Genomic DNA, 27880 nt, shown 5'->3' on the forward strand with positions numbered 1-27880 from the left:
CTAAGCTGCACAAGAAGAAACATTCATACACGGCGCAGCATGGAGCCGACTGCATAGGATTGTGGATATACACTTGCACTCACAATTAGTCAACACCCATTGCTAATTAAGTTTACAGAGTATAATGACGGTATTTAGGGGTCAATCAATTGTGACACCCCAAGAGCAGACTGAACATGCAAACCTGTTGTGATGAAAACTCGTGGTATTTTCTTCTTAAATGAGGCATTCTATTTGTTGGAAGTCACGATGCGTACTTTCCCTCTTTTCAAAGAAGTGCTCGAGCGGTGTTTGTTTGTGGTCATTTTAGCGGCGTGTTTAGCTTGTCGGCTTGCTGAGACGTGAAAGAAAAGCGAGCCATTATTAAGTGCTGGAGAAGTGCCAGGTGGCCATTTTTTTTATTTTTTTTTTAGATAAAATAAACTAAAACAGTGGCCAGATATACTACACGGAAATTAAATGTTTATTTTCTATGCTGTACCAAAAGGTGCGCAAGGATTTGCTTAGTCACCATGTCACTGCTCATCACCATACCAACAGTGAAGCATGGTGGTGGCAGCATCATGCTTTGGAGATGTTTTTTTTAAGCTGGGACTGAGCCTTAATCAAAATGGAGATAATTATGAGCAGTTCCAAACACTTTCAAGCCTCTGTGAGAGCAAATGAAGGTTTTCCTTACATTTATTTAGCCAATTTCAACAGCAGACGTGTTGACTCTCATTTAACATGAGTTTGCATGTGATTGGTTAATTCTGCACACAGCCGCATCTCCACTTTCCAGGGTGTGTACACTTGTGCAACCACATTATCTCAGTTGATTGTTTAATGTCCCTTTTCAAAAAGATAAAAATATATATTTTTTCAATTGAGTTTTACAAGTTATAGCTTGCATTAGTGTCAGGACTTGGGTTCCGAATAAAATATTTTGTGTTTTAAAAAGTCAAATACACAGAATAAGGTGTTTATACACATTTTAAGTCTGGTTTTAATCGATTTAATGCAGTACAGTACTAATTTGGTTTTCTTTGATGAATGTAAATATACTGACAAATGATTTAAATTGAAATGGCAGGCATTCTGATTTGTGTAAATGTTTTTTAGTCATCAAGCATTCAGCTCATATATCTTGTTTCATACTACAAAGAGTCCACCTCCTGTTTTAAGCGCGCTTCATTGCATTGACATCACTCATCAAACACTTTTTTTTTAATATTTTGAAAGAGATCAAAGATGGCATCATGCACAAAAAACACCAATGTCAAAATGATGTCACAACATCATCAGGTTGCTTTGAAGCCATTCTCGATCGCGACCAGGCGACGTGATGGGCATGACTTGGCAAAAATTACATTCCTATATTTATTTACTTTTATTTATCCTGTTAAGTCAATTGATAACAAATTCCTATTCGCGTTACTGACCGAGGCAGACAAAATTTCTCAGCATTAAAACTTAGATCACTGGTGGTACACTTGCCTGATGTTGATGCTGGCAGCTTGTGGTCAGTTTGCAGTAAGTGACGACGGAGTGAATGATATTGTAAATGTGAATGGTCGTCTTTATGGTGACCAGTCCAGGATGTAGACTTCCTGTCACCCATTCAGCGCAGCTCCGCTACTCGTGACCCTGAACAGGATAAACAGAATAGAAAATTTATATATGGATGGTTGAGAATTAGAAACACAAAATCCACATATCATAATTTATTGCAAACTACACTGACAAGAATATAGTTAATGCACTCAGCATAAAAAATAAGACCAAATAACTTTGTAACGACCCCCCCCCAATCTCATTAGATTATGCTGGTGTAGTAGGTGAGAGTACATTGGAACACAGTCAGGTAGCTAAAGTTCCAAAAAATGCAAATGAAGGAGCTCAAGAGTAATCCCTGAGACTAATATGCAGGCTTTGCATGGAGCTCATGCGCATCTGCCTGCTCATGGGCCCTAAAAGTTATTCCACCCCTGTGTATAGTTTTCATGGCTCATGTTACCGGATGTAACTGAATTATTTTAGCAATACGTATTTTTTTCCCCCCCACAAATAGGAGTACAGTATGAGGTTGTTTTTTTTTTCTTTCCTGTCCCTTGAGGCATAAACTACGCTAGTACATTTTCAACAGGTCTCAGGAGGAGCAAACTTGGAGAAATAAGTTTGAGAATATGGCTAAAAGATGGCATACTTTATCACACTAACATAGGCAGCAGCACAAATGATAGTTAAGTAGTTATCAAAGTAATCAAAACAGTCTACAAAGGAGTGACATTATGTAGGATCAAAGTATTTAGGAATTTTCCCAAACTATATGCACTAAAATTATTGGCTACATTTATGCCTAAAAATAAACTTGTTTTTATATGATAGTTATTTTCAGGCTGTCAAACACTTGTCAAAGTAAAGTCTCAGTACAAACCTGAAACTAAGACAATTTTATAAGTAAATTTTCAGAAAAGGCAAACTCCAGATGAGGGAAAGGGGAATATTTTCGCATCTAAATATAAAGTTAACAAAACAATAATAAACGCACTTATTATTTTTGGGAAGGATCTGGGTGTGAGGAATACTTTCTCAGCTACTCACTCATATCGCACTAAATCTAAAGTTAACAAAACAATACACTTATTATTTGTGGGAAGGATCTGTGTTCAGACGTGTTCAGATCAAGGCCAAATCACTCAGAATAACTAACTATTTACTAAATGTTTGTGTGGGCAGTTGGTCAGTTGGTGCAAAATCCAGGATACCCTAAAATGCACAATGTCACCATGACCCACCCCTCCCTAATAGCAGCCATGGAGACTATAACATGCGTAATATAACTGCCCTGCCCACTTCGTGCCACATGGAATTACGCAAGTATACACTCAGAGGAGAGCGCATTTGATCCAAAGGATTGCTTTGTGGCTTTAGCGTGAGTTGCAGTTGCGTGTGTCCAAAATTGAACTGAAGAATCACTGTCGTCTAATGAACACGTTTTAATTGCACGCAACTAACTGGTCGTCTTGTTTGTTTATGTGATATTGATAGGCAGTAGCCAAGACTTCAGTGATTTTATCCAGTGACTCTGACTCACTTTTTTTGACGAGGTTCTCATCTCCTCTCACACTTCTTTGGACGTGACTCGAGTTATCGGGGAAAAAAGTTCGCTTCTCTGGACTTGTTAAGTGGCAGGAAACAAAACACTCTTTTGGGAAATGAGCCAAAGCAGCAGCACGTTATGGCCAACGGGGGACAAACCGGCGACCGGCCAAGATGCCCAGTCAAAGAGGGAAGAAAGTCGCTTTTTGGCCACCAGCTCCGCAGGAGGTGAGACGAGCCAGCTGAGGGAAGCCGACAATGCGAATATTTACGGAGCGTATGACGGGGGGAAACACAGCCGTCAGAGAGAGGCTGACCCACACAAGGACTCGCCCCAGGCGCAGTACCGCGTGTGCGACCCTCGTTCCATTCCAACCTGCGCCACCATCTCGGACACAGCCCGCGACTTCTGTAAAGCAGTGTCCGTGTCTCTTGGGCTCCCCGCGGACTCGAGTGACACCGGCGACGTGGCTTCCGACCACCTGCAGGCCACCGGCTGTATGTACCAAGTGAGAGCCGCCGCGGCCGCCAAGTACAGGTGCTCGTCCGGGCAAGAGGAGCGGGAAGCAATGTTTAAAAGTTCCGAGACGACGCTGCCCCAACAGCACCTCACTCCCGCCTCTTCTTTGGAGTTCACGCTAGCCGACTCCACTGAACTGATTTGTAAGCAACTTGACCACATGGCGACCGTTTACACGCCGTCCATGTCGCACGACTTGGTGCCCGCCGGCCGAGCCTACAAGCCATTTGATGTGCCGTCTTTAGACTACGCTCAAGACAACTGCGGGTACCAACTGGAGCCATACGGCGTCAGTGTCAAGTCGGAGGAGCTCAACGAAGTGTGTGGAGAGGCGCAGTGGGGCACCAGCTACCCCCAAGGCGACCGGTACAACAACGCTCAGTTCTGGGGGGCGAGGCAGTGCGTGTCGACGCCGCACACGAGTGGGGCCAACCCGGCTTTCATATGCGAGCCATACGAGAGGAACACCGGACGAACCGAGCAGTGGTACCCCCAAGGTGGGATGGTGATGCCGCCTTACGCCAACGCCAACTTCATCAAGACGGAAGTGGGACAATGGCTCGATGTCTCCTACGACTCAAGGTAAACATCACACTAAAGTAAACTACAAATCAACCATGAATCACTTGTTATGTTCAGTAACAGGTTTAAAAATATAGTGCTACAAAATATATAATTCAGGTATAAATATAAAATGAATCTATGAGTATATGCAGGAATATGCACTTATATGGATGTATGGGTAGAAGCATGCTGCATGTGCTCATGTATGTACAATAAATTATTTTTTGGAAATTTAGCATACTGTGATTAAATGAATTGTATATGTATAGGGCTTTATTTTATCCTCTACTTTTTTTTTTGCATAAGCAATGGATAAGGGTTTATAACTTAACTAATATATGTGCATTTAAGAGAAGTTCATGTTCTGTTTATTTTAAATTATTCCTTTTTTTCTAATTTATTTGGTTTCTTTTCTATCTTAATAACATATTATTACATATAATAACTTGTGTTACAGTCATGATAGTAGACCCATGTTAGTGGGTGTAGGACTAGAAGTTCTTCCTACTCCTTTTGAGCATGTGAATTCTGACTTTAGCAATAATTCATTTCCTTTTAAACTTTTCTTAATTTCACTTTTATTTTATATTTTGTATTGCATTTATATGTTCAATTTAAAAAAAGGCATCCACAATGAAACTACACACGGCAAATGTGACCCATGTGACTTTAAAGAAAAATGTGGGCCAACTAAATTTAGAAATAAAAGTAACCCCAGGAAATAATTAATTAATTAATTTATAATTTCATATTCATTAAACTTGCACTATATTGCTAAATATGAGTTGTCCCAAATAATTCCTCCCTTGGGAGTCACATCTGCTCAACTATTTTGTGTGCGCCTACAACACACGCAGCCAGATATTAATTAATATAACAACATAAAGAAAAAAATTATTTGCCAAAAAAAAAAAAAAAAGTGTGCTTGCCAGATTAGTGACTTTATGACCCAGGGTTATGACTGGGCTCAAGTATTAACTGTGACCTCCACTTACACTTGACCAATGGCAGGAATCGCTCTTAAATTTAAATGTTACAAAACCCTAATTACTAACTGCTCTGTGTTCTAATTAATATTTAGTTTTGCTGTCAAACTGGTGGCCCAAAACGTTTGCATCAAACTGTGCATTTTGGCAAAACTTGTTCAGTGAAGACAAACTTGTTCCTCATGATCCAAGCATTATTTTAAGTTTAGTGTCAAGGTTTTGAACTTGCCTTAAATGACAATTATGTGAATTAAGTTACTAAATGTTACATTTTATGTCTTGACGTGAAACTGTTCCCATGTGGCGTGCATGTCTGCTTTAGGGGTTCTGAGTGAGAATCACGGCTCAGATCTTTTGTAAAGCTTTTTCATTTTCCTCCCAGATTCCATAAATATATATATGTTAATTGACAACTTTTAACTTTTGAGTGTTAATGGTTGTTTTTTTTATTATGTGCCCTGTGGTTGTATGACAACTAATCCAGGGTGGGATAGGCTTCAGCTCAGAGCATGAGGGGGAGAAGTAAATGAATATTTATTGCCAGATTTCTTAACAAAAACAAAACACAAAACAATATCTGGAAATACATTAGAAACAATATAGTGCTATTTTGTGTCTTTCTCAAACAAGAAATACTGTCAATTAATGTTGACGATGGGAATTTAAACATTTTATATATAAGTATAAATGATAAATTACCGTATCCGTATCACATGAAATTACAGCAAGTGGATCGAATCTTAATTGAAGTCCCCTTGTGTTTTTAGCTACAAAGGATGGTTGTAAGCCTCTAGTCTATAATTATGAGGAACAATAATTTTAAAAAAACTGTCATCAGAGCTTTGCGGACAACAGTGCGAGGCGACGTCCCGCTGTCATCCCTCATGCTTGTGGGTACTTTCTGGTATTGGTGGTCCCTGTCTAATACAGCTCACTATGCCGAGACTATCAATCAAATCATATTCACAGTGAATTACGGAACCACATCCATGACAGTGAAGCTTGCTGTAGCCAAATCACAAATGAGGGAGCACAAGGAGAAACGGGTCAAGGCCAAGCTACGACCAAATTGGATTTATATGTGTGCAGAAGAAACTTAATTTTACTAACTTGTCCATTCACTCGTCAGGTGATTGACTCCAGATGTGGATTTTTATATTATGAGTTAGAATTGTCACTTTTCACCTAACAGCATCTCTTAGTTTCTGTATAATTGCTGCTACTGAAAACCCCCCGTTGACAGTACCGCTTTCAGTTGGAAAAAAATAGTCCTTGGTGACTGGTATTGGTAGTCTCTGCGAGTACTTGATCTCTTGAAATAAGGCCGGTATTCGCCCCAATACAGGTATCGGTACTCGGCCATCCTTAGTATTGGGTGTTGCATGCATTTCTAACAAGTACAATCCATCCATTTTCTTGACCGCTTATTCCTCACAAGGGTCGCGGGGGGTGCTGGAGCCCATCTCAGCTGGCTTTTGGCAGTACACCCTGGACTGGTTGCCAGCCAATCGCAGAACAATACGTTAATTATTCCATTGTACTTATTCCATTGAGTATATTGGTAAGTGGATTAATTTAGGATCCAAAGCAACACCCAAACACTCACTTTGTTTAAAATCATGCACGTCTAGCAAGCATGACCCCTGATTGAAGAGCATCCCCATGCCAGCAGCCCAGCAAGGAGCATGAGCACATAGTCCTTGCTTCCATTTTGCTCATTTTCACGACTACTCTTCTGTTCAGTAATTCAAAATTATTTTCCATAAACATATTTAAATCACATTCTTGATACAGTACGATCGCATGTCTCCATGTTGTGCACAATGATGTCACCGGGTGGTGAGTGGTTTAATGGTTTACCATGCTTTTAAAGTCGCAGATAATGAGCTCTTACTCTTCTTTTTGAGGGAAAAAAAAGGGGTGCCAGCAAGTACTATCAGCCCCAAGGACAACATGAGTAGCCCACGGTTCTATTCTAAAAATAGCAACACCAGTGATGGGACACTGTGATTTACTAAGAAGAATGACCATTTATTTAAACTTAATATAGTACATCATTATTCTGTACTAAATAATCTATATATTGCTTAAAAAAAACTAAAATTGGTAGTGTACAATGGGGAAAATGTGTTTTTATTGACCCAAATATTTCACAAAAGGCCGTTTTTGAGCTGTAATTTTAATACTGTGATGCTGTGATATTTTTGTTCAGTTATCATATTGTCAGACTCAGAATCTAATATCAGATCATGCTTAGTAAACACAAAAATATAACACAGGTCTGCAGGTCTCGATCTATGTATATAGGAGACACCTTAATTTCTGTCTCAAAATGGGAACATACAGACTGTATTACGACAGCTGCATCATCATAATCGTCTTTGTGGGTGTGAGCACCAATTTTTAGATTAATCATTGTACAATATATTTGTGTTATTCATTGATACTGCTCTCTCACTGTATTATAGGCCGACATGTTTAAATGTGTTTGCACTATGAGAATTAGGTTCTTAAGATCGGAGCAAATTGGAGCTTATTGGAGTGGACTAGCACCTTTCCAACTGGATTAGACTACCCCACAAACTAAGACCTGGTGGTGAATGGGAGCCCTACAGGGAACAGTTCTGGCACCATTGCTTTTCATCCTATATACTGTAGAATTAATGTACATCTCTCCCCATTGTCACCTGCAAAACTTTTTTCGAAAGGAGACTGTACTACAAACGCGAAAAAGGCCAGAGCAGACTGTCATGGGATGGGCCTCAGGTCCTTTCGCATAAAAGTGGACCCTGAGAGCTCATTTTATAACCCCATCACAGCAGCCATCTTTCAGAGAGTGGTCTGCTGGGGCAGCATGATCTTACGTCCTGAGAGTAGAAACCTGGACAGGCTAATTGAGAAGATAGTGCATGTGTTGATGGGAAGGAAACTGAGTAAATACCAATTTGATAAGTCAGTCACTGCTGTTTAGCGGGGGTTCCACAATAGCCACTTACCTTAGCTTGGATGAAAGAACCAGGATGAGTCGGGACTCGGCAGCTATTAACAAATCTCATTTCAAATAATTAGTCAGTCATTAACAAGTTCAAACTAGTAGAGTACTGTATTTTTCTCACAATGGTCAACCTATGTGTCTGTCTGAATGCACACTATCTACTTCCTGTCTTCCTGCCCCTCAGCCAATCATAAATCACACTCTGTTGGTTACCTTTAAGGACTCTCAAAAAATTGGAAATTACAAAATTTATGAGAAACACAACTCCAGTTTTAGTGCAAGTGTTCAATGATTTAATAGCGGTACGTTACGGAAGCGTATTGCATTCACTTGGAAAAAACACAAAACAAAAAAAAGAAATTTTTTTCTGGCTAATTTTTTTGTAGGTTTATTTTGTGTGTGTGTGTCTGTGTAATATTTTTTAATGTTCTGTTTTTATTCCCCAACAATATTCTAAATTTTTAAACTTTCCAGCGACAAACAGAAGCTGTTGCTGTTTTTTGGAGTAATTTATTTTATTTTATTTTTTACCTCTGAACTGCCAAGTGACTTGTCGCAGACTCGCTAATGGCGGACACGTTCCCACCTGCTTCCAAAGAAACTTACAGGTATACTTGACTCATTGAGCCATTTTCAGCAGTAAAAAGTTAATATTTTGTCTATAATTAATGTGATAACGTCATTATTTTTCATGTGCAATTAATACCTTTAAAAAGTAATTTTTCTACTTGCTGATGATGACATCACCTGCGCTGAGGAAGTAGGTAACAACCAATCGTGGCTCAGTTTGCTGACCAACCCGAGAAAACAGGTGAGCCATGATTGGTCATTACCTTCTTCCTCAGCACAGGTGATGTCATCATCAGTCGACAGCAAGTGGACAAAATAGTTTTTAAAGGTATTAATTGTAAATGAAAAATAATGAAGTTATCAAATTAATTCTGGACAAAATATGAACTTTTCGCTGCTGAAAATGGGTCAATGAGTCAAGCATCCCTTTAACGGTTAGTTTACTAAAATCATGTCGCATGTTCCATTTCTGAAAAAAAAAAAAATATCAGTAAAACAGAAAAGTTAAAACACAAACACAAAAAGAAAAGACGGAAAAAACACCCCCCCCCAGTGAATACAATACACATCTGTAGTATTTGTACCACCACCTAGAACAGAGGTGCCCAAGTCCGGTCCTTGAGAGCCCCTATCCAGTCTGTTTACCATGTCTCTCAGCTGAATGGCACTTGATTTATATTCCACCTTTAAGGCACTCAAAGCGCTTTACATTTTGACTACCCATTCACCTACTGATGACGCAGCATCAGGAGCAATTGGGGGTTCAGTATCTTGCTCAAGGATACTTCGACGTGATCACAATGGCCTGGGATCGAACCCACAACCTCTGGTTTGGGAGACGACCACCCCACGCCGCCGCCCCAGAATAATAAAATCAAGCTCATCAGCTCAAGCTTTGCAGAAGCCTGATAACGACCCTGACCATGAATCAGGTGTGTTGGTGGAGAGAAACATGGAAAACAGGCTGGATAGGGGCTCTCGAGGACCGGACTTGGGCACCCCTGACCTAGAAGAATCACTGGTCGAATTTCCTTGCAGATTGAATAATCCGCAATGCCTGGGCAGTTCTGGCCCGCAGCCCGTTACTTGGACGCCCCTGCAACAGAGAGATTTCAAAGCGGAAAACTCGTAGTGTGGATTTGAAACACATCTTTTGTGGCAGACACTTAGAACTTTTCTGACACACCTCATAGATTATTTGTGTTGACCACTGCAGAGTGTTAAGCAGACCTTATGTCAGCCTTACTTTAGAGTCTTTGTACTGCATCTGCAGTAAGCTGTTAAGGTCTTCACAAACAATTTGAAACACACTACACACCAAAATAAACACTTGAGCTAAGTAATAGCGTCCCGGTTCCTCATAGGTTTGTTTTTTTGTTCAACATTGACATAAAGTTGGAGAATGTTCTAATGCATTGTATTTTAAGATAAGCACAATTACCACTAATGGGACGGAACGGTTTCCTGTATCATTTTCATTCGGGATTACGTGCAGCTGCCTTTGTTAATTTGAGCCCTCTGAGATCTACCATCGTGATCTTAGCTGGCACATTTTCTCACTTTTATCCTTGATGGAGCTCTCACTATTTGCTGAGTTATAATTCCACTCTCACTATTTTTTTTTCACTTAAGTCAAACTGATATTGTCTTGTGTAAATGTTTTGTAAATGTTGTGTAAATGTTTTATTTTTCACTCATTTTGCCCTTGTCTGTTTTACTATGAACCTTGATATCTAAGTCGTCGTTATGTCTGGGTGTTTTTTCCCCCATCTCTGTCTGTGTGCAAAGGCTGACGCTGGGTGCATCCTGCCCCCCTCCACCACAACCACCACCCACTCGGTCCCATGGCTGCACTTTTGACACGCACATATTTCCCACACCGTCCCCAGTCCCAAATCCACAGTTAGGGGCTGTCGATTTATTACACAAAGTGAAAACCTATAACTCACACTGTTTTAACATACTCAAATGCCTGCACATGCTTTTTATTAGTGGTTTAGAGTCCAGGTTTAGCTGTCTTTCACTTAGCTAAGGTAGATAAATGTATACCAGGCATTTATTTGAAGGAGACAGCTACAGTATTTGAGTAAAGGTATTTATTTCAACAAATGCTTGAGTAAAAATTGAATCCCAAATCGCTAGTATAGATTCAATACCAAGTAAGACAACTGTACCTCTAAGTGGAAACATGGTTAGTTTGGGTAGTTTGCCCTAAGTCTTCCTGTTTATTCTGGGTGTATGTAACTCCACAGAAAGATTATTTTAGTTAACTAAAACTAAGGAAAAAACTAAAACTAAGATTAAAAAAATCAATTTCATTAACAAAATAAAAATGAAAATGCTTTTTAAAAAATGAAAACTTAACTGGAACTACATTTTATTTTTACACACTAAAACTATAATTGTAGCAAAAATGTCCTTCATTTATGGCTTTGGTAATTAATTTAATGCATGAGCCTTTAAATGCGATTTTAAGTATAGTAGATTTATTTTTATATTAACCAGAATAAGGACGTTTAAAAGTGTGTCACACAGAAGTGACGTCATCTAGAAGCAGCCAATAGAAAATCACCTTCAGATGACGTCCCTCCCTTGGTGTTTTTTGAATATTGTGCACAAGTAATACACTAAAAAAAAAAACTAAAAAAAAAAACTAAAACTAATACCGAATAACTAAAACTACTAAAAACTAACAACACCACCCCGAAAACTAATTAAAACTAACTATATTTAAAAAACAAAACTCAAAATGAAATAAAAACTGAACTAAAATGAAAAATTCCCAAACTATGATAACCATGCTCCACAGGCACAGATGTCTACACACTTATGTTTGACATGGCGTGAATGTCTGCACATTTATGTTTGACACTGTAAATATGAAAGAAGTGGAAGATGAGTGAAAACAGGAAGTATTTCAAGCTCAGCCTAGTTTTTGCTGTAGCTTAATCCTGATTTCTACGCCCACAGAAAGTGATGGCTGTATGTTAATTTTGTAATATGCAGTAGCCTTCCTAATGTTCTGATATTAACGAGTATACACACGTGGCGTGTTTCTTGTGGCTAACTGTAGGTTTGAGCCTGGCAGAGAGCACATGATCCCCATGGAGTTCTTCTACCCGCCACAGAGAGCATGTCTGATCTGTTCGGACGAGGCATCTGGGTGCCATTATGGTGCACTCACCTGCGGCAGCTGCAAGGTTTTCTTCAAAAGAGCAGCAGAAGGTAAACAGGATCAGAAATGAGTACTGTGGTGTGAGCACACACGCACACACCCGCAACATCTTTTACTTTAACTCAAATGCCACATTTGATACTGACCTTGCTTTTATTTGTGACCTACACGTGACATCTGCTCTCCTCTTTATCCAAAGGCAAGCAGAAATACTTGTGTGCCAGCAAGAATGACTGCACCATTGATAAGCTGAGGAGAAAAAACTGTCCATCTTGTCGCCTGAAGAAGTGCTTTGAAGCCGGGATGACTCTTGGAGGTAGGGGTGGACTAAAGTCCTGTTGTCTCACTGGACTGTGATTCAGTTTTCACAATAAGATAAGAAGAGAACACACTGGATCCACAGCATGGATGGCCTTATTCCTGAGAGATCCAGAAATTGGTTCAGTACGTTGTGTTTTATGTTTTTCATATATTAAATAATTGGGTCATTTTCATATCATTTTTGACAGGACAGGAAAGACATGGCTCACTTAATTTCCTTGTGAAAAAAATCAATCTTTCAGATATGAGTATTTGATTTATTGGCAGTTGTTACCCACTAACAGGTCGTGATTGTTCCTCAAAAAAAAAAAAAAAAACTCTAAAGAACTTTAAAGTTTAATATTAATATACTATGTCTGAACTGGTTTTCACTCAAGCTGTCTTTACCATTATTTCCTCATTATATTGTTGCAATACACCAGAGGGATCTGTGAGTTTGCATTCACACAAAAGCAGACATCAAAATAAATGGTATTATTCCTGAGATAGAAATAAATATGAATGAATTTGTGAAAGTGAATCGTCTGAATCGCCTTTCCTAAATAGCACTTTAAGCGTAGCTATTTCAACATGGCAGGCAGTTGCCTATATAATGGCATTAAAAAAAAAAATTGTAAGCGTCTTAAAGGCCGAGTCTGCCGGTTCCACTCAGGAAAATGCACTTTTTAAATACAGGATTTAAACAAACAAACTACTTCTCAATTTACAGATCTGGGCTTCTCTTAACGTGTGGTGGTGATTTTGTCCTAAACCTTCAAGCCTGTATTTTGCCATTTTGTGTTTTTGTAAACAGCGGGACGTTTCTGTGGAAAGACAGTGTTTACACCCCTCCAGCCATGCGATTGGCTGGAGGGGTGTAAACACTGTCTTTCCACAGAAACGGCCCGCTGTTTACAAAACAAATACAAAATCAAAAATCACCATCACACGTTTAAGAGAAGCCCAGATCTGTAAATTGAGAAGTTGTTTGTTTGTTTAAATCCTGTATTTAAAAAGTGCATTTTTCTGAGTGAAACCGGCAGACTGGGCCTTTAACCATTATTAACCCGATTATGTGAAAATGACCCATCTTCAGAGAGATCATTGCCAAATTATCATGTTACTTAATGTAAAAGTTCTGACGTCCATGTGAACCCTTAACTAATCCATTAGCAATCACAAGCATGTGCTGAATTCAGGTGCTGTTTTAATGAATGGTAATAAGGTCGGTGTACTGCATGAACAAAACGCATTACAGGGAAGGCGAAGTTGTAAAAGTATTAGTGCTTTGCCAAGAAAGACCCAGCACTTCAGTCTTTCTCCACTGCACATCCTCCACAACTCTCCTCAATTGCGGCATCATCACAATAGGGGATGTTAGTGATAATCAAGCCCCTGACTGAGCCGCCGTGCAATTTCGACCTATTTCATTCACTTCCCCTTACTGTCAGCCACATCTGCTTGTCATATTAGGCTGTAAGGTTTGACATGTAGTGGGCTAATTTTGGTCTTGTGTTCAATTTCCTCTCCCCCTTCCATTTTCTCATTCTGTTTACGGTTGAAAATTGTACGGCAGGCACAAAGCTGACGGGCGAATTAAAGCAGCAGACATCCTGGTAATTTGGCCACTAGTCAGTGACAAACCCGTGGAGCAAAAATGCCTTCTAATGTAGTGATTGGTCATAAAAAGGCTCATCTTTTCGAGTTGGGGCTCCTTTCACGTATGTTCTCAGCATAAATGTGTCGTTCACTTGCGGCACGTCACATACAACCAAAATATTCTACAGTTACTCAATGTTTTATTCTCCCTCTTAAAACATGTTAGTTTGTGAGTCATGATTTTTTTTTCCAGCCAAAATGAAAAGTTTTTGTGAAAAACAAATGTTTTTTTGTGTTTTTCCAGAGACAAAGAAAAATGAAACTAGTTGATGCAAAACGTTTTGCACATTTTTTTCCAGCTCAGTGAGAACAAAACTGAATAAAATTTGATGTGCAGCTGTGGTAGGAACACGATAAAGCGATTAAAATTGGACTGTAATCCAGATGTGGATTTGTTCCATAATTCTGCTGCAAATTAGCATTGTTCAGCCATGGCGGAGGTCAGCACTTTACTGAGTGCCTAGTACTAGTTCATCGTGGACTAGTACATGTAGTTTCATTTTTAAGATACACTTAAAAATGGAAAGCCTTTAAAGAGAAGCAAACAACAGTTAATTTTTATGAATTTTCTTCAATTTGGCATCTGCTCAAGTACCATTTAATTTCTGATGACATGAATTCCTTATTATTCTTGGAATGTTATTTCCTCAAATAAGAGCCATGGAGCTTTTTCCGAGCGGAAGAGCAGGATGCAGCTCCTGCACGCTGTCCTCATTCACCGATCATCCTGCGCTGATATTTGGAGCTCGTCATCTGACCAATGAATAGAAAAACGAAAGCTCAAGAAGGGAGCAGATATGTGCAAAAGACAGCTCATCTCCTTGTATGGCTTCGAGCAAATTTATCGAGCAAAATTGATCGTGCGTCATCAGAATGTAGGAGACGGCATGAGTCCTACCAGCCTACTTTTAAAATAAAAAAAATAATAATAATAAAAAATCAGCTATTCACATTATCAGCAAAGTCTGTTTGCTGGTAACGTCCCCAGCAGGCACTTTTAATTAAGCATTTTTATTTGATGTTTGTCATGGGATCAACATGCAGATAATGTTAGATTTGCAATTGATACTCCTTATATAAACTGCAATTTGCTCTCACCTCTACCTCATTTGAGGCTGGCTTAAGTTGTGTCTAAAACTGGAAATTCAATATTGAGCGAACTTAGCTGCAAAGTTGGCTGGCGGTTTTAATAAGTCTCTCCATAGACACTACGAGAGACAATCACGAGACAATTTGGCATTTACTGTCATTTAACAGGAAGGAAAATTAACTACGGAAATTATTTTGACCCGTATGCAACTCTTTATATGTCCTCAAATTGGGACTTCCACTAGAATGCTTCTAGAACTGTACAAGGAAGGAAACACAAACATAAATTTTGTTTTCCTCTAATTCTCTAGCATCAAAAATAAGCGACCAAAGTTTGAAATCTTGGTTAAACAGACTTTTTATGTTCTATTGACAAGCCACGCATGAGAACTGACAGTCATTGTAATCAGCGTGATGCTTATAAAACGTTACCTGTTTCTTTTTACTTTGAAGGGCTAAATCTTACGATCTTTGTTCGCTTGGGTCACACTGCTCATTTGAGATTTGTACAAATAAAGACCATCTCAAAATACATACTTGAAATTCAATATGAAACCATTATGAAAATTTCATCTTGATTTTAGTGTCCAAAATGATCAGTATTATGTTAGGGGTGTCAAAATTAGTGCATTAATTTTGAGTTCATTTAAAGTTCCTTTAACGCTACATTTTTAACACGCAATTGAAGGACCGCCCCTTACATGGAAAGCATGTACTGGAGGAATTTCCGTCGCAACGCAGCAGACGTGTCCAAGTCAAAATTTAGCAGTAATAAATTGAATAATAATGCATATATTTGTGGAGATTGGGGTCAAGTTGTATTTTACAATTTGAAACGTGCAGAATTTTGCCAGTTACGTCATGTTAAAGATTAGATAGCTCTTAATATGAAAAGAAAAATACACTGACTGAGCTATCTTACAAATGCAAATATGCCATCTAGTGGCAGAAAAATGAACCCTACACAAATCAATATTACACGTAATAAATAAATGTCAATTTATAAACATAAAATTAGCAGTCCTATAAAAAAAAGGTACATGGAATTACCTGGATATCTGCATAAATTGGTAAAAAAAAATGTGGTCTGATCTCCTGCTAAGTCACAACAATAGACAGTTGTCGTAAGCTAATGCTACACAAACAAGCGCGTTTCCCTGTTTGTAGTGAACACGTCACAGTGCGTGGTGAAAACAGTATGTGAACCTTTGGATTTAATAACTGGTTGGCGGCAATAACCGCAAGCAAACATTTTGCTGGTCAGGAATTTTGAACCATCTTACAAAACTTTGTGGGGAAATATTCTTGGGAGGTCATGCCACGTAATAACAATTGGGCTGAGGTCAGGAATCTGAACTGGGCCACTCTCAAAGACGTAATGATTTAAGGTCCAGGCCACGAGGCAGTAAAGCGCTCCTAAACCATGACCTCTCCAGGATTTTGAGAGTTTTTCTTTTTTAACCAGACGTCGTCAGCATTTTACCATGGACGAACAAACGTCAAGGCTCTTAAAAGTATGACTAACGCAGATTCTTGAACAGCAGTTTGATGCTGAACGACATCAACGGTCGGTCTTAAACCTCGAGTTAAAAGAGCGCCGTCATTATACGTTAATCTTGTCTATGAACCCTCATTTGATTGACTCAACAAATCATGCATCAGTTTGGTCTGTTAAGTGTAGGTTGTCAAATGCAGCATCTGCCACAGGTCGGTGAGTCACCTTTTTCCATTTGCCCTCTCTCAATTTCACTCGTGCATCTTTTTATTTCCATTCGCCATCTCTCAATTTCACTCTGCTTTTTAGTGGAGGATGAAGTCCAAATGTAATGCAAATGGCCATGATTTACCCAGTTGTGTGCTTCAAAGATGTCTGCAACCCTGCAAAATCTTCTAGGTAGGAAAGAATTTAAAAGGAGTCAAAAAAAAAAAAAGTTCATAGAATTGCTCATACAAAATGACAGCAGACCTTTCCATCAGATGAGACGCATCTGTTCAATATGCCTAAAAAGGTTGGGAGATTAGATTAGTCTGGGTATTGTTGGCTAAAATTGTGTTGTTTTTTTTAAGGGTTAAAAAAAAAAAACACTGACAGCATTAAGCATTTTTAAATGGATAATTTTTGGAATGACTTGAATTCTCAGAAATGCAATCACCTCGTCTGCCGAGTTGCCTTTTTCAGATCTTTTTGGCATAAGATAAATGAATGTATAATAAAGTTTTCTGAATCTGAACGGTTGACTTTTCGAAAAAAGCCTTTTTGCACCATCTCTTTATCTTGTGTTTAACCACAATTGATCCAATGACACTGCATGTGTTTTTGTTTTTTCCTTTGGTAGCACGCAAACTGAAAAAGATTGGACAACCAAAGAATGGCCAAGGGGAGAAAATTGTTATTCATAATCCGGAGGTGATCCAAAATGTATCCATCCTGAATGCCAACACCCAAGTGGTCTTCATTAACATCCTGGAGTCCATTGAGCCGGAGGTGGTGAATGCAGGCCACGATTGCGGCCTGCCCGACTCACCAGGCTCTCTGCTCTCCAGCCTCAACGAGCTCGGAGAAAGACAACTGGTCAAAGTGGTCAAATGGGCCAAAGGACTCCCAGGTAAGACACCGGGTTTCATGTCAGTTCGAAAAGTGTTGTTGTTTTTTTTCGCATATTAGACAATCCAAGACAAGTCGTGCCGCAGGACCGAAAGCATTATTGTTCATTTCGGCGATCCAGGCAGCAATCCAGTCGATGAAGGACATCAAGTTCTTTCGAAACAAGATGGCTGATTTTCAAATGTGTATGGAAACTGAGGCAAATGTTTTTTTACATGGAATGTGTGTGAATAGGCTGCAAATTATTTACAATTTTTCCGGCTAGCCCATGTTGGCATTGATTTCACTACAACTGTGGGAAAGAGAATTGTGGCCGTTTGGATGGAAAAATTTGGTGTAAACATCTAAAAATCAGAGTTGTCCGTCGGTTATGTTCCTGTCTATGAAAAAGTAGTTGACCTAAAATAGATCCATGAGAAATCCCACACAGTATTGAGGAAATGAATTCGATTAGTCAATTAGTCGATTGAATAATTGATAGATTAATCAATTCTAGTGACAGCATTAGTTTTATTAGACATGTTTTGATGTTTTAAAATGTCTAATACGTAATCACTGCTTGTAGGTTTTCGGACTCTCCATGTGGATGACCAAATGACTGTCATCCAGAATTCCTGGATGACCGTGATGGTGTTTGCCTTGGGGTGGCGCTCCTATAAGAACGCCAACGCCACAATGCTGTACTTCGCACCCGATCTCATCTTCAATGAGTAAATCATCACATTTAATTGACATATTTATGACACCAGTTTCTTGCTGTCGCACATCTTTTCCACTCACTTGTTCACGACACCTTGTTTATATGTAGAATCACAAAAAATACATATCTTAGGGTTTTTCATAGTCCCTTTGTTACAATTGGATCAAAGTGAGGAACATTAGAGTGAAACTGATTCAGAAGAGAATATTGGTAATCAAAGACAATGGGGCAACCCAGCAAGGAATTCTAATGCTAACAATATAGGAAAGAAAATAGTCATATCTAGAATGTATTGTAGTCAATTGTTTGTAGGGTATTTATATCTGTTAAAAAAAAAAAAAAAAAAAAAAACTTTTTAGTGAATGTTTGCATTTAAATCTATAAAGATATTTTGTTAGTGAATTGTTTGTAGGGTATTTAAATCTATAAAAATAAAAATAAAAATAGCGAATTGTGCGTAGGGTATTTATTTAAATCTATAAAAAAAAAAATAGTGTATTGTTTGTAGGGTATTTAAATTTATAAAAATATTTTTTTTTGTGAATTGTTTGTCGGTTATTTATTTAAATCTATAAAAATATTTTTTTTTGTGTGTGAATTGTTTAGTGAGTGAGTATTTATTTAAATCTATAAAAAGAAATAGTGAATTGTTTGTAGGGTATTTATTTAAATCTATAAAAATCTTTTGTGAATTGTTTGTTGGGTATTTAAATCTATAAAAGTCTTTTTTTTATATATAGTGAATTGGCTGTAGGGTATTTATTAAAATCTATTAAAAAAATAAAAAAAATAGTGAATTAATTGCAGGGTATTTATTTAAATCTATAAAAATCTTTTTTTTTTTTGTGAATTGTTTAGTGAGTGAGTATTTATTTAAATCTATAAAAAGAAATAGTGAATTGTTTGTAGGGTATTTATTTAAATCTATAAAAATCTTTTGTGAATTGTTTGTTGGGTATTTAAATCTATAAAAGTCTTTTTTTTTATATATAGTGAATTGGCTGTAGGGTATTTATTAAAATCTATTAAAAAAATAGTGAATTAATTGCAGGGTATTTATTTAAATCTATAAAAATGTATTATTATTTTTTTTTTAAATAACACTATGAACCAAAAGGTTAAGTGTGTTGTGCTCATTTACTGTGAATCCTCAAACAAGCCACTTAAGTGAGCATCTGATAGATTTAATGGTTAAAGAAGCTAAATGGAGAGAGTGGAGATAATATAGCTTTAGGGGTTTGGCAGCAAAAAGCAAAATTGAAAAACAATTGTATGTCCATTAGTCTATTTTTCCTGTTTTTACTTTTCTCAAACATGACAACTACACTGCAATTATGCAAAGCGGCAACAAAAAAGTGACAAAGAAATGGGAGTGTATATATGAGGTTGGCCTGGCATCGTACACCAACATTATTTTTTTAAGAAAAAACAAAAACGGTCCTGCTGAAATAATTAAAGTTGATTAAGCACTGTTACCTTTTTGTTTTAAGACACTAATGCATTTCTGTCATTTTCTGTGCTTATTTAAAAAGATAAAAAGTGGTAGTTTTTTTTTCTTTTTTTTTCTTAGATACAGTTAGGTCATGCATAATTCATCTCTACAAACAGTCGGAACTGTGATTCAAACCCAGCCTGTGAGTTCAATATGCTAATCACTGGCTCACTGTGTTGCCACAATTGTTTTGTTTATCTTATTTGAAGACTTTTTTTTTAATTGAATTAAATTATTGGCACCCAGTCCAAGGGAGTAACCTGCTAAGGTCAGCTGCGATGGGCTCCAGTACAACCGTGAGCCTAAAAAGTGAAAGCAGGAAAGAGACTTGGATGGAAGCTGTTCATGAACATTTGCCCCAAAATGGTGTTGAAATCAATTTCCAACCATGTTCTTCATTAGGCTCCACTTAGCCAGCTGCAAGTTGTTAAAAAATGACATCTAAGAGTAAATTTAAGCCACCAACTTGAGTGTCGGGATAGAAGACAGATTACTCGGTTGTTCTTCAAGGTGCTGGTGGATTAGCAGCTCCAAATTGGAGCAGTGAATTACGGCTGGTGGAGCCCGTCCGTGTAATTCAGAAAAGGTGGGTAATTTGAGCTCTTTGAAAGAAATGTGAGCGCTAAGTGTTAATGGACTCAAGTGCTGCTCCCTGTCACTTTCTCGCCAAGCCAAGGCTATATCCTTTAAGAGTGACAAAAAGATGGCACGGGAGTTGTAATGAGACACCAAATTCAGCTGTGATCGAATAATTGTTGCGCTTTTTTCATGGAAAGCGAGGTGGAGGCGTGCCTTGAGCTCGCCATCGCATCGAAGCTTGAGCGACATGTCGTGCGGCTTGCGCCGGACGCGCTCTCCTAATTGTCGAAGAGAGATTGGGCTGCACATGAAAAGACGAGTGGGAGAGATGTGAAAATGAGAATTAATTGGAAGGGCGGCCTTTGTGGAGTCTCGTCGGTTTTGGTGTCATTTCAGTGTCGCATTTCTTTACGATGTCATCTCATTTTAAGTAATGGATTGTGCCACAAGCATACTTCAAACAGGCAAATACACATACTTGGAAATACGTTCAAACATACTCGCAAAAACAGCTGGATTTTGCTGTTGGAATACCATACTTTTTTTGGTTGACTTCCTCTTTAAAGGGATACTTTACTTATTTAGCCATTTTTGGCAGTCAAACAATATTTTGTCTATAATAAATTTGATATTTTCATTATTTTTCATGTACAATTAGCACCTTTAAAAAATCATTTTGCAACTTGCTGTCGACTGAAAATGACATCACAAGGGCTCAGGTAACCAATCAGAGCTCAGGATGTGAATGTCACATGACCAAACCTAGAAAACAGGTGTCTACGAATACTATTTTCAAGACCGCTGTGATTGATTGATTGATATGTGACTAGTATTAGTTCTTATTTGTCAAAATCTTACAGGTAAATGCGAGTCAAATTTTCATGTGCTGTTGGCAGATAATTTTGCTTGAGGTAATAATGTTCTTATTTTACTTTCCTTATTCCTCACTAAGTTATCCATAGTATGTCCCCTTTAAGTATAATTTGTGATGAATAAATGCATTTGCCCACAGACAGCTATTAATCTGCTGTTAAAGGCCCCTGGCTTCTATCTGAGGAAATACAGAGTTGATGAGGAAGTATAAGTCACACATTTTGTAAGGTCGTGCACTAGTTTGAGGAGTTGGGATCAGTCACATTTTGCGGAATAATCCAACATGTTCCATTACATTTCCATCCTTTCATTTACAACTGATGAAATATTCTTCCTGCTCCGTTCTGGCTTCACAAGCTTTTTTTTTTACACTGTGGTTATTTCGTATTAATAAAAAAAAAAAAAAGAACAGAAGTGAAATGATTTAACATTTGGACCTCTGATCACTCGCCCTCCTGCGTTTGTCAGAATGGGAAATACCCAATTTTTTTCGACCCTAATATCGTTAGAAGGAAAATCCACTTTTGTTCCCTTTTACGTTCCAATTTTAGCCAATTTGTCGGTAACCTCACATCTCCTCTGCTGCAGCTCATCATCACGCAACCAAATGTCAGACGTGGAAAAACATTTGATGCCTCACTTCTTAGCGATTTGCGCGTTCCCATGACCTCGCCTCTCACCCAAGCGCTCTTCTTGCTGTCGGCAGGCATCGGATGCACGTCTCCACCATGTACGAGCACTGCATCCGAATGAAGCACCTGTCGCAGGAGTTTGTATCCATGCAGCTCACGCATGAGGAATTCCTATGCATGAAGGCCCTGCTCCTCTTCAGCATTCGTAAGTTGGGATTTGTTCATGGGAATTTTTGTTGGCCTAACTAGTCTATATGTGAGTTGAAGATTTGGATGTTTCACCATGTACTTTATAGGGGGGGGGGGGGGTACTTTGGGTGGTGCTCTGTTTTTTAAAAAATTTTTGTAGGGGGTTCCCAAAAAATCCTAATTATTATAGGGTCCACTGTATGGTTATGTTGTAATATCACCATCCACCACTAGATGGCAGACATGGTGCATATACTACTATACTGGTCAAGAGAAGTACATTTTGCAGGCATCAGTACTTTTATGTTTATTTTTCAAATGGGAATGTTCCGATATTAAAAGAAAATGCACTTTTTTACTCCTTTAAGGCCCACTGTATGGTTAAGTTGTAATATCAACATTCACCACTAGATGGCAGAAATGGTGCACATACTACAATATCGTCACCCTCTTAAATGCCTAAGACGTTTTTTTGCAAAAAAAAAAAAAAAAAAAGCCTAAATCATCTCATGATGCAAATGGTTATTTTTTTGTGTTTCTTGACAAAAATCTGAAAAATGACTTCGAGGATTATTTTTAAAAGGCGTCGATATACTACTATAGTGGTCAAGAGAAGTCGATTATTCAGGTATTAGTACTTTTATGTATTTATTTTTTTCATGAGAATGTTCCTATATGTTTAAAAAAAAATTGGCCCAAAAAAAAAAACAACAACATTTTTGCCTAAATCATCTAATGATGCAAATGGTTCATTTTTTTTGTAATTCCTGACAAAAATGTGCTGAATTACTTAAGGATTATTTTAAGAAAGTGTCGATATGGTACTATAGTGGTTAAGAGAAGTAGATTTTTAAGGTATCAGTACTTTTATGCATTTATTTTTCTAATGGCAATGTAACCCGTATTAAAAAAAAAAAAAAAAGAACTTTTTACTCCTTTATGGGCCACTGTATGCTTAAGTTGTAATATCACCATTCACCACTAGATGGCATACATGGTGCAGATAGATTTTTCAGGTATCTTTACTTTTATGGATTTATTTTTCTAATGGCAATAAAAAGAAAAAGTCAGCACTTTTTACTCTTCACGTTGCCTAATTAGGCTTGTTACTTTGTTCATCTTCCACAGATGAAGAAACAAAGTAAAACAGATGTAACTAGAGAGCGGTCAACCGCAGTTGGGAACTTGATAGGGATACACAAGGCAGGCAAAAAAAAAAAAAAAAATCAGGGACAGCAGCAATACAGCGGAACGTTAACGATAATGACGCAACGTATTCCCGTCAATGAGCTAATTTAAGAGAATTGTTTGATGTTGCAACGACAAGAATGAATTGTGGGATTAGTCAACGTTCGCAAAGTTGTGGGAACATGTTGTTTTGATCGTGTCCAGTGATGTTCATCTCAGTACAAGCACTATGCAAGTAAGCTATTTTGTACTGTGCACAGGTTATTTTTTGTTGTTGTCTCTTTACTAATGTACATGGACAAATTTGTTATCTTTCTACGGCCAGCAAAAAAAACAAACAAAAAACAACAACCTTGAAATTGACGAAAATAACGAAAAAGAAATGTCTTAACTTTTTCGTTGCTGCAGTGCCAGTGGAAGGTCTGAAGAGCCAGAAGTACTTTGACGAGCTGCGCCAGAATTACATCAAAGAACTCAACCGGCTGGTGAACAATCGCTTTGAGGGCAATTCGCACAGATTCTACCACCTCACGCGACTGATGGATGCCCTCCATGTAGTAAGTCAATGTGCTCCTTGCTAATGGACCTTTTGCTGTGCTGTAGAAGCATTCACTGCATCTCAGTAATGATACACCAATTAGACATATTTTTTTTTTAAATTTAAAAAAACGGTAATGCGGGTCTGTTTAGATCCCTGATATCGATCTCAGTCAGGTTAGTTTTTTCCCCCCCAGCAGAGCTTAATTAAACGGAAATTACTTTAAAAAAAAAAAAAAAAAATTGGACCACATTAAGATGACATTTTTATACATAATCGTCAATAAAGAGTACCTTTTTTTTTTGAAAGCATGAAATAGTCCACTGTGAATGGAATAAAAAATAAATACATTTTTGAAGAGAATCATCATGCCATTAAATTATTTGTTCAGCAAATTGTTGTACCTTAATGTCCAAAGTCAGCTGGGATTGATAAAGTAATACAAATTTTAGTGAATGTGGGAATACTGATTTTTATTCTCCACATATTTTTGCCATGTAACAACTCCTACATACTTGTGATTTACACTGTTCAAATGTCAACTAGCCTAAAAAATTCACGCCTCCCGGAGTATATATCGTCTGTTTCCACATTACTTAAGTATCTGCGCAATTTAATGTTAAATAGGCAAGTTTATTTGTATAGAACATTTCATACACAAGGCAACTCAATGTGCTTTACACAAGGAAAGACAACACATAAGCATCAACAAACAATAGTTAACATTCAGAGGAAGAAAAATGAATAAAAATAGGTTACAACATTTACTAAAAAGAACATACAATAAAACATTATTCAACAAACAAAACATTTAGCATAAGGAAGTTTAAAATAATAATACAAAAAAATACATCAACTTTTCCCCATTCATTTTCAATGGGATAGACATTAAACCATTTCTAAGTGTCCCTTTCCACACCCACTTCCATACATAAAACTTATCATCATCGTGTCTGATACTGCTCGGTGGCACAGTTGGTAAAGTGCATTGTCCAGTAACTAGGAGGTCATCATTCCATAATTTATCTCTCCATTTACTTTACAAGCATTCCGCATGCATTCAAATCTCAGCATTCAGCTTTCAGCATTCCCACGCAATTTGTCCAGGAATTGCACTTAGTTTAGTTTTTGATGTCCTTTCTCATGCATTTCAGATGGTGAAGAAACTGCAGCAGTTTACGTTTGACCTGTTTGTCCAAGCCAAGTCGATGAACGCCAAGGTGAGCTTCCCAGATATGATTGGAGAAATCATCTCTGTCCACATACCAAGAATCCTGGGAGGTTTGGCCAATCCCATCATGTTCCACGAGTAGCACGTGCAATTTTTGGGCTTATTTTCCCAATCAAGAAGTGACGCATCTTTTGCTGCCAGCATAAACTGTAACAATGGCTTGCACTGTTTCCAGGCAATTATGAGCTCATATTCATATTTTTTTTTTAACTGATAAGTTTATCTCCTCTTTTAAGCCATATTTTTGTTCGTCTGTTTCTGTTGTCAGTCCGAGCTGAGATGCCACAAAGCAAAGTCACAAATCAACATCACACCTACCAGACTAGAAACACTTCATTTATGTACACCTGCAACTTTGACAAGGCTAGAAAAATCCAAAAAGAGCTAGATTAGAAAAATTAAAAATATGCGTTTGACACGGTCAGATATTTAATGGAATGAGTCACTCCAGAAATTTGAAGGCCAGTTGCAGTATTCTTTTGGACCAAGGTTTTTATAGTAAACAAAAGTTCCACAAATTAAAAAATGGCTTTAAATAATCAAAACCATGAATAATGGAACCATCGTGAAGTGACTGAGAGTCTAGAAAAGCACTATATAAATCTGATGCACATTTGTGTTCTGAAGAATTTGACCCAAGAGGGGTGCAAGTACTGACCCTTGAGGAACCCCACATCATCATTTGATCAGATTCAAGACTTCTAATGGTCACAAAACGAACTTTCTTCCAAGTAGGATCTGAACCATTTTAGGACCGTTCCATTTATTTTTCAGCCTGTTCAATAATATATTATGATCTCCTGTATCTAACACTGCATTGAGATCCAATAAGACGAGAACTGACACCTTTCCTGAGCCCAATCTTGTATCATTTAGTACTTCATGGGCATCATGAAGCAAATTGGCTTTGCAGATGCTCGGTTTACATTAAGTATTTTTCATTTCTTTGCATTCAAATTACACGTCATAGAAACTGCTCAAATTAGCAACAGCTCTGTGAGGTGAAGTGGCGTCAACACCACTGCTACTGCCAACTACAATGATAAATAAATTGTTAAATTAGTACCTTTATGACAGTGTCAATCTGTGTTACGTTTGAGATTTAAAAAAAAATAATAATTATAATTAATTTTGGCCAGTAAAACACACCATTTACTTAAAATAAAAATGAATAAATAACCTTTTTTTTTGTTGTTTTTGTTATTTTACCATGCAATCAAAGTGTTTTAAAAATATGAAATTCAATTCTGCATAGGCTGGATTTACACTGTAAATCCAAATGCCCACTTCCGATACCATATCCATGTCGCTTAGGCCTCCCTTTCAAGTGAGATAAATTTGATTTGGCTATGTTTACAATATTGAGCACATGGAAAAACCCACAAATAACTTACAAGCAGCAAATCAATGCATCGGCAACATGGAAGTACGCAATAATAGTTGACATGTAATCTAACACCCAAACTCACATAAGTACATCTACTGGCTCACATAAAGTACTTACAATTTTAAATCTTTCATCAAACCAGTAAAATTGTATATGTATGTATGTATGTATGGGAGGTCGTAGACCAGCATGTCATGTTTTAGTGAGCAACCTTGAAAATTTGTTGTAAATGATCGTTTTTGGACTACAATATTTACCTTCATTGAAATACACGTAAATGTAGTGTTGTCATTCTTATATAACGGTATACTTGGTTCACTAAATGTGATGGACTTGTTTGATGTTTTTAGAGGAAAGACTAAATTAAATGTGTCCACCTTGACAGCGTTATTGTCCTTGATACAGCTTTAAGTTTCGGATCGCATTGCATTGTGCAAGTGTACTTCAAGTATTAGTGGCGTGGCAGACACCCGTCAGATTGAAACAGTTGAGAGTTGAGATAGAAAGACAAAAAGTTGAAATAAAGTTTGAGCTACTCACCACCTGAAATGACGGCCACCTGAACTGGCACCACTCGAGTCGGTTCTGCCACGAAAGAATCAGTTTCTATATATGCTTTCATATACGCTTGATGGCTACTGGCAATTCAACCGCTTCAATGTTGGAAATATAGCCTACCGTTGTGCAGTTTTTCGTCACAAACCAACCCAAATAAATCATAATGTTTTCTTTTCATATAAAGTCAGATCTTATTGGTTAGAAACGAAACCATATTTACCTGTTTGAAGATCCACCAAATTGAGAGAAACATGAAAAGCCATTGGGCCATTAAGCAGGCCCCCAAGGACCACATGGAGCAATTTTTAATTTCAATCAGTTACCTAGGAACTAAATAAGCAAGTTGCGCTGATTTTTAAAAAAGTGGTTTAAAAATACTTATACGTCTGCTTCTTGTGTCATATTGCTTAGCTGAGTTTTTTGAACATGAGCTAAAATAATTCATCAAAACAGCATGTTGCAGAGGTGACATATGTAAGCAGCTAGTTAATAGCAATGAATGTCTTTGTTGTGTTTTGCTACAATGTGTCCAACGCCAAAAGGGACTACAGGAGCATATTTGACGTGTAATTCAAATAATTTGAAAATGTATATATATAAGACCAGATGATCTTTTCAATCAACGCTGATACTAAATGTTAATATTGGCCATTTTTCACAGACAAAATGTGTGAAAAAAAAAATGCACACTAAAAAAAAACTCCACAGTGTAGCCCTCAATGTTTTTGTATTGCTGGTGTATGTGCCCAGTCTACTGCATCTTAAAGTGGTTCACTTGTACCCTTATTGTATATATTGATCAATGTTGCTTTTGGTATTGTGATATTGGCTTCCTGTTGGCTCTATCTAACCAATGTGGACGTGTTTTTCACAATGTCATGTGTGTGTAGTAAGTATGTAACAGCTGTGTCGTCGTTTTAAGGCAAATAAAAATCATATAACAAAACAGTTGTCTCTTCATACCAGAAT

At 37.7% G+C, this 27880-nt stretch overlaps 1 protein-coding gene across 1 annotated transcript; it reads left to right on the top strand.

Moving 5' to 3' along the window:
• The first annotated feature begins 1336 nt into the window (after positions 1–1336).
• On the top strand, positions 1337–27857 carry LOC144005751 (androgen receptor-like). The gene is made up of 8 exons (XM_077504046.1): positions 1337–4183; positions 11790–11941; positions 12091–12207; positions 17276–17545; positions 18110–18254; positions 21895–22025; positions 23606–23754; positions 24890–27857. The coding sequence occupies exons 1-8, from the start codon at positions 3198–3200 to the stop codon at positions 25046–25048; spliced, it is 2109 nt and encodes a 702-aa protein (XP_077360172.1). The 5' UTR covers positions 1337–3197; the 3' UTR covers positions 25049–27857.
• The last annotated feature ends 23 nt before the right edge of the window (positions 27858–27880 follow it).

This window comes from Festucalex cinctus, chromosome 18, assembly GCF_051991245.1.
Source record: "Festucalex cinctus isolate MCC-2025b chromosome 18, RoL_Fcin_1.0, whole genome shotgun sequence".
Classification (NCBI taxonomy): Eukaryota; Metazoa; Chordata; class Actinopteri; order Syngnathiformes; family Syngnathidae; genus Festucalex; species Festucalex cinctus.